An 8,461-nucleotide genomic window follows, 5' to 3' on the forward strand; every position below is an offset into this window, starting at 1 on the left:
CTCCATTCTAGAACAATGTTCCTTGTCCTCCAGGACTACATGCAAGATAGTTTTTTCCTTTATTTTTGTCTATCAGGAAAAACCCAAGAAGGAAGAAAAAAAAAAAGGGTACCAAGTAAAATCAGAACAACATTCTTTATATTCTGGTACTGCCAGATGCCATCATCTTTGTGCTATAGCTAATGACAATAAATATAAATTTCAAAAAGAAACTTACAGAAGTGTTCCATTAAGGTCAGAACTGTAAACTACATCTAACTAGCATTGTGTGGTGAGAAAGTTTTACAAATTGACATTCTGGAACAAAAATACAAAGCACTATAAGAATACTGACTATTAGCAGCCATATTCATATAGCTTAAAACTCCATTAGCATTCCTGAACCAGAGTTAGATGCCTCTGAAGGTATACACAAAGCAATTATTTACAAAAGGTGCTGAGTGGAGAGCCACCTAGAGCCAGTTACTATGAAATACTAGGCACAGGAGGCTTAAGGAAGATTTAAGGCAGTTGGAATATAGCCATAAAAAGCAAAAAATATGCAAGGTTATTTCATGGGGACAAGACAGTTAGTACCATAAAGACAGACATTTTAAAGTCAAGACCTTCTGTAATCTGGTCCACCAGTTAGTTTCTTCTTTCTTGCCACCTTTTTTTCCACCACTGCCACCTCCTCCACTACTAGTCCCACTAGGTTGTCGGGCACTAGCTGGCTTTGCTTCTAACAAAGATAAAAGAAAAAAAAATAAACACATCTTTACATCTTATACTGATCTCACATTAGTTTTTATTAGTTTTAAAATTAAAGAGTTGCTCTGAAAAATGAACTAGCTTGCAATGCTACAATAATAAGGTGTGAGAAACTGCAATTTCCATAGAAAAACAGATAGTTGATTTACTGGCAGACATCTATCTCATATGATCAAAAGAGAGGTCTGTTAATTGTATAACTGATGACACTTGGGCGCTAAGAACTGAAAAATGTCCCCAATATAAAAAGAAGCCTGTTATCGAGACTGCATAAAACTTATTTCTACTGCACCAATCCAAGATGTGTAACATTATTCTAAGCATATTGTTAGGGGTTGGGAGGGGGAAGATTGATGGGGCTTTTTGTTGGTTTTGGGGGTGTGTGGGTAGGTTGTTGTGGGTTTTTTGTTTCAAAACCAACACGATATGCTCTAAGTAACATCTCCTTCTCCCATAATTCACCCCTCCAGCAGTCACACTATGGGCCTCTTAAAGCTCAGGGTTTATGGATATCACAGGTTGACATCCCTTTTTAATATTCTAGAGACAAGCACAGCACAGTGACAGCCATGAGTTCATCTTAATCATTCTAGTCATCCAACTCACAAGGTGCCAGTGTGGTGGCGTCATGACAACATACTCAAGAGGGCGAGGAGGAGCACACCACTATCCCACACTCCTTCCAACCCTAGCTCTTCCAAGAGCTTGGTAGTCTGGGCATCTAGGCATGACACTAGATTTTACCATTCAAGGCCTAGTGGCAGGAAAACTGCTGCTCCTACTAGTGCTCTCATAAGAGACTCACAGGGGTGCTGCCTCTCCTTCTCCTTGGAAGATGTGTTATATAGATTTCTGATACAACAGAGTGGCTGTTCCTGCTAATAATTTCCAGATTCACCCCCACTCCTTGTAAAGGTGGGGCTCCTTAAAGCACTGCCACTACTGACTCCTCTTTCAAGCAGCAGGATACATGGTTAGTCCTGGCTAAAGAGCTGGTTCTGGATCCTCACCCAGAATGACAATTCTTGTTATTCCATACAACAAAATGGGTATTTTAGCTTGCTCTAGGAACAACTGAGAACTATACACATAGAGAATCTCCCAATGCATGGCTAATGTCAACTAATAGGAAACAGTAAAACAAGAATTTAAGGACAGCATTCCAACAGAAGCGTAACAGACAATAAACATTATTCCAGAAGATAGACATAATATTAAAGCAAAGCAACATTTAATAATATACCAATTTGCACTTTAAAACTAATCTGGTACAGAAACATTTTCCCTGAAAAATAAACAAAAAACCAAAACCCAAACCCACAATTTAATGCTGAACTCTAATCTAACGAGCACACATTTCAGAAAAAGAACTGAAATCAAGCAGCTTTTTGTACCTTTTGTTTCTGCAGCTGTACCTTTAGTTCCATTTGCTTTCTTCCCATTGGGAAAATATTTTTCAAATCCTATTAAGAGTTAAGGAGCACATAATTGTTTTTTAGTTTACAATTTTGTCATTACACTTCAGTAGTCACAAGCTGAAAGTATACAACAGCAAAAAAGCTAGCAACAAACAGACTGCAAAAATGGTTTCATTCTTGTCTTTTTGCTGAAGAGCTCTACCAGGTTTCCACAAATACATCTACTATTGTTGACAAGAAAATACCAAATGTATTTAATAACATAAAGTAAAACTATCCTTTAAACCAGAGATAGGCAAGCTTAGTTCAACAGAAAATTGCACTGCATAGCATGAAGTCGAGCAAACCACAGTCGTTCTTTAATAGCTCCTAAACCCCCCATAAATCAATGTTCCATCTCAAGATTAATGGCTGGTTAGTACAAGAACTTATTTCCCCACAGAAAATAAACCTAAATGGTACACAAGTGCAGTCCTCAGCAAGGAATGCAGTCTGCTTCACTTCACTGATTAGTTATAATCACCTTTGGGAGGTTGAGAGAAAAGCCTTCTGCAAGCAGCAATTACATTTGCCAAGACAGTACTTCTGTCAGTAGTAACTCCAGTGGTAACTTTTTCACGGAGCTGAAACATGAAAAATATAAATAAATAAAAATATAAAGAAACAAGAAAGCGCCACAAAAATCTTCAAGCTCTCTAGCAGTCCTGAACTGCAACAGGTCAGATATTGCTTTACAACAGGAACTTTAGAACAGACTTCATAATAACTACTGTGGACCAGAGCATAATACAACAATGGAAAAGGAAAAGTCAATCACATGGGTAATTTCTACAGCAAGGAAATTTTTATTCTATTTGTTAAAAGCACAGTTTCAACTTACACGTAAATACAACATTCTTTATTAAAAGAGAAAAATCAAGCAGGAAACGCTACAAGCTATGAATGTAAAACCTACACATTGATCCTATTGGATATAGTGTCATTCAGCCAGTATTATGAAATAAGGGATTGTACTAGCATGGTCCACAGAGTACTGAATTATGTTTTGTTAAAGAATAAAATTTTTTCCAAATAGTTAAGAACCTGTAACTTCTGAATATGAAAGATCTGCTTGAATCCAAAAAACAGGGATATTGCAGACAATGCTTACTTCCAGCTAAGCAACCAACACAGAGGAGGAATACCAGTTCTAAATGCAGATCTAAACCCCTATGGAGGTAAAGATCTGGGTGAGGAATTGATTGAAAGCAACCCTGAGGAGGACTTGGGGGTACTGATTGATGAAAAGCTCAACATGAGCCAGCAATGCATGCTTGCAGTGCAGAAAGCCAACCGTGTCCTGGGCCACATCAAAAGAAGCGTGACCAGCAGGTCGAGGGAGGTGATTCTCCACCTCTACTCCACTCTTGTGAGACCCCACCTGGAGTACTGCATCCAGCTCTGGGGGACCCAGTACAAGACAGACATGGAGCTGTTGGAGTGAGCTCAGAGGAGGGCCATGAAGATGATCAGAGGGCTGGAGCACCTCTCCCCTCCCATGAAGACAGGCTGAGAGAGTTGGGGTTGTTCAGCCTGGAGAAGAGAAGGCTCTGGGGAGACCTTATAGCTCCTTCCAGTACCTGAAGGGGCCTACACGAAAGCTGGTGAGGGACTGTTTATCAGGGAGTGTAGTGACAGGACAAGGGGTAATGGGTTTAGGCTGAAGGAGGGTCAATTTAGATTAAATGTTAGAAAGAAATTCTTTACTGTGAGAGTGGTGAGGCACTGGAACAGGTTGCCCAGAGAGGCTGTGGCTGCCCCCTCCCTGGAAGTGTTCAAGGCCAGGTTGGATGGGGCTTTGGGCAACCTGGTCTAGTGGAGGGTGTCCCTGCCCATGGCAGGGGGGTTGGAACGAGATGATCTTTGAGGTCCCTTCCAACCCAAACCATTCTATGATCCAGTTATAAAAACATAACAAACCCAAGTCTATCACACCTTGTTCTAAAACTAATTGTTTACTGTTATTCACCATTTACATGCAATGAAGGAAATACAAATATTTTAAATGATGAATTTGAAGAACACTTTTGGTATCATAACTGAATATTTAAAACCAGAGTACACTGCAATTTTATACAGAGAAATCAACTCCCCTTTCTTCTAGAAGGACATATTTTAGATAAAAATCCCAATTATCCCCCTCTAAGAAAAAAAAAAAATTCCTATCAAGATTTCCCCACAGACTGATTTTCTTTCTGCTTCCATTTCCTTTTGCTCCATATAGGCGCTCAGTCTCCTTCTGGTCTTTTTTGCTAAGAAGCTATATAGCTTAAGAGCCAGAGAAATAGTAAAAAAACCCAAAGAAGTAACAGAAAGCAACAGATCCTAGAAACATGACTCAAGGTATCCATACAAGACAGCAAACATCCATCTAGAACTAACACCTCTAAGACTACCTCTATGAAGAAAAGCTCAATTTTAGTGTCTTCATAGCAATTTTGTTAGAGTCAATTTACAACTGTTGTCAACAAAACCTATTTTGCACTTTAAACAAACTTGTAGGATACTAGATTACATGCTAAGACTACCCTAGGAATGCTGACATATCATTATTTGAATTCTAACTCTCCTGAAGCATTCTGTCTGGGAGCTTCACCCTCCACCCCTTATTAAATGATGAAATACATTAGACGTATTCCGAGCAGCCATCTAGTTCCTGCTGGAACCAAGAGGAATACCAAAATGTCTTGTTGCTTGCTTTTGCTGTAGACTGAGCTAAGAATTCTTACACTGCTCAACCCAGCCATCATTTGTGCCACTGCATGTCTTTGAATAAAGTCTGATACTAAAAATCAAAATCCAAGAGGATATTTTACTGATCGTGAAAAGAATGTGCAGTGCAGACAGTCTGGAGAGCAGCTAATCTGGAAAATAGCTACTAGGTCCAACACACCATGACCTCCAACACGAGCAACTGCATCTGTGCTCCTAAGAAGAAACTTTAGGACAAGTGAGATGCATCTGTGTGGGCAAGAAAAATAATAAAGAGAGCTTGCCACAGACCAACCCATCTGTAATTCAAATACAAACAGGTAGCGAATATTGCAGCAATAGATGAAACTCAAAGCCAGTAATATTGGCTTCTTTTCTATGTCACTGGCCTCCTACAACACCAAAAAATTTGGGGGTTACTTATTCTGCACGCTCAGATTACTTGCTATTTGCAAAGACAGAGGAATATTCAGAAACCTTTACTCCAACTAAAATAAAGCAACTGCTTGTATTTAAGAGAAAAGTTTGGAGTAAACCAAATCAAATTGCCTGGTTCAGCTAGATGAGCATGGGTTCATTACAGAATTAAGTTACAGTTTAATCAGATTGGGGGGGGGGGGAGGAGGGAGTGAGCAAAGGAAGGAGCGAGCGAAGGGTAAGCAGATAGAGCTTTGGGGCAGACCTGAATAATGGAACTGGTTTGTTGCTGGATTGTCTCTGCAGATCCTAAATTCCATGAATAAATGCGCAGTCACCTGTCAAGTTAATATGCAGAGCGCTAAGAGTTTTAGCAGTTGTTTTGTGAGAAAAGAGAAAACTGACTTCATGGCACATTCAGTAAATCACCTGACTGAGTCTGGGAGGCCTACCGACAGCTCTAGGTGAGTCAATCTACTGAAACATGCAGTTTCCTTTCACCGTAGTGTTCCACAAATGCCAAAGTTGTTAGAACCACCCTACACTGGTAACAACTGCTTGGGTTTGCGTTTTGGTTTGTTTCTTTGGTTTTTGACCCTGTAAATCATCAGCGTGAAAACTGATCATATTGATCCCGATACAGGACCTGTCCCTAGGTTGGCTAGCAATGGGAATGCCACAGCAAGCTTTGCTAATATAAGCACATCCACTGCCTAAGCAGAGGAACAGCAAACAAAGCACATTTGGACTGCATGCTTAAATAGTACAGTGGCTGTTTTGGGCTATGTACCATGAAACTCTGCCTAGCTTCTCTCAGTTCAAGATGAAAGAACTGTGGCAACATATAAAGCGAAAAACCTGTATCTAACATTGTTGGGTTTTTTCCCAGGCAAATCTTGTGACACCTTCCTAAAAATAAAAAGAAAAAAAAAAAAAACCACACAAGACTTTTTTTAAAAACAGAAGTACAAGATAAGCAAGTTTAAAGTATCCAACAGTCTGTTTTAGAAACGCAATGAAAATGTTACTGCTCCAAAGCATAACATAAACCTAAGATCTGTAAGACCAAAGAAATGCCTTCTCCATGATTCCAACATTAAATAAAATAGGTAATTTTAAATAAGCAGAACTACTGACTTTACAAAAACATTGTAACTGTAATCCATTTTTTTAAAACTGAGAATATACAAAGCAAGAACAGAAAAATTCATTCGCTTAGTTATGTAAGCAAAAGATCAAGAATCTATTAATTCTATTATTTAATCAAACAAAATAAAGTGAAGCAAAAGTCTTAATTATCTATCAGTCACCAAAATATCACATAAGAGCATGTTAGGGAGGGAACAGAAAGCTGGTAAAGAAATCTAACTTCATGCAAGCTATTACTTTTGTTTTCCCAAAAGCCATTATTTATCTTTCATTTAAAAAAATGCAAAAAAAAAAAAAATTGTGTTGCTACTTATACGCACACCCAGATGCTAGAATGACTACAAAGTTCTCTTCATACTTTCTGTTCCATTCCAAATAAGAAGTCATTAAATTTTATGGACAGAAACAAGAATTGGGTTCCTGAGAGATTAGCAGTACTGCTGACAGTGTTTCATTTATTGTTGTAATTAATAATAATCATTTATTATTGTATTGTTCAGCCCTGACAAAAACACAAATTCAATATTAAACCCAAACACATATTTATAATTAGGACTAAGTCACTAACATCCTTACGTATATTCATCTGACAATTATCATTATCCTAGTGATAACCTTCATAACTGTAAAGGTGCAATTGTTCTCCACTATATGCTACAGAAAAATTAAGCAACTTGCCCGTGATGCCACCAAAAGATGCAGGAATTAAGCATCGCCCTTTTCCCAAACAGTAGCATAGGCCTGTCATTACTCCAGTATGTTAGGGCTGACTACAAGGGTAATAGATAGAATAGCTGGCAGTCTAACCCATTTTACTAAGAATGAGCACCCAGCCACCATGATTTATCAGATACTACTAGAATAGCAGGTTCAAATCCATACTACTATTGCACTGTGCAATCCCAGAATACAAACAGCTGGCCACTTGCCGTCTCTTTTTCAGCAGGTTACAACTGCACTGACAACCCAAGCTCTCAAACAAATAGCTCAGCCCACAACTCCGATGCTTATGAGCAGACAGCCTCAAACCCACCTACCACAAACCATCACCCTGAAAAAGCAGCGGAGGTACTCTGGGGTTAGGTGGAACACATCACGCGAAAACCCGCTGGGAACCCGGCAATACCGGCGAGGTGCAGCAGGAACAGCAGCTCCCAGGTGCCACCTCATCCTCCTCCATGCCAGGCTCCTGGAGCCGAAGAACCCGCAGTGCCCCGGGGTGCTCCTCCACGGAGCCTGGCTACCGTTTCCGGGCCAGGAGAAGCCGCACTCACGCCCATCCACCGGCCCTCGCTCCCCGCCGCCCGGAAGGGCAGTACTCAGCACGCAGGGGGCCGCCTCCGCCGAAGGCGCTGAAGCCGAGCCGGGGAAGGCCGCGGGGAGCAGTGAGGACCCTCAGCCCCTGGCAGCGGGGCAACCTCCCCTCCGCCCCGGGGTCCCGGGCAGCGACGGAGCCGCCCTGCGCGTCACCACGGCAACCGAGACCCTCCTTCACCCTCCTCCCCCGTGCTTACGGCCGGCGGGAGGGGGAGCGGCCGGCTGGGCCCGTGCCCTACCCCTCACCTGCGCCAGGCAGGGCCTTGCCCCCAGCAGGCCCCTCCCGCAGAGCAGCTGTTGCAGCAGGACCCCGGGGAGCCCCCGACGCCGGCAGCTCCCCCGCGCCAGCAGCAGGTAACGGTGCGCCATGGCCCAAACGGCCGCCTCGGCCCACCGCGTCCGCCGCCGTCGCTACCGTCGCCCCACCCCCACGTGCGACGCATGACCTCATCACGCTGCCGGGTGCATTTCCTCTACGTCCGGGGGACCCCTCTTAGCCCCGCCTCTTCCCGGAGACCCCGCCCCTTGGCGGCGGCCGAACTCCGCGCAACCCGCCTCCCTTTTTCTGGCCACGCCCTCCCCCTCGGGGCGGGGCCGTCACGGCGGATGGCGGCCCGTGAGGTGAGGCCGGTAGCTGGGTGTGTTTGCTGAGTCAAGGC

At 42.5% G+C, this 8,461-nt stretch overlaps 1 protein-coding gene across 2 annotated transcripts in view; it reads right to left on the reverse strand.

Moving 5' to 3' along the window:
• The window catches only part of AFG3L2 (AFG3 like matrix AAA peptidase subunit 2), a 28,340-nt gene extending 20,081 nt beyond the window's left edge, over positions 1 to 8,259 (reverse strand). Inside the window, exons 1-4 of one of the 2 annotated variants that reach the window (XM_075744474.1) lie at positions 8,049 to 8,259; positions 2,692 to 2,791; positions 2,145 to 2,213; positions 606 to 721 (exon numbers count right to left, since the gene is read on the reverse strand). In XM_075744474.1, the coding sequence (XP_075600589.1) occupies positions 606 to 721; positions 2,145 to 2,213; positions 2,692 to 2,791; positions 8,049 to 8,171 (408 nt within the window). In that variant the 5' untranslated portion in view covers positions 8,172 to 8,259. The remainder of the gene's footprint in view (positions 1 to 605; positions 722 to 2,144; positions 2,214 to 2,691; positions 2,792 to 8,048) is intronic. The other variant, XM_075744475.1, reaches the window with a different exon arrangement.
• Positions 8,260 to 8,461: the final 202 nt, after the last annotated feature.

The sequence above is a fragment of the Balearica regulorum genome, chromosome 2 (genome assembly GCF_011004875.1).
Source record: "Balearica regulorum gibbericeps isolate bBalReg1 chromosome 2, bBalReg1.pri, whole genome shotgun sequence".
Lineage (NCBI taxonomy): Eukaryota > Metazoa > Chordata > Aves > Gruiformes > Gruidae > Balearica > Balearica regulorum.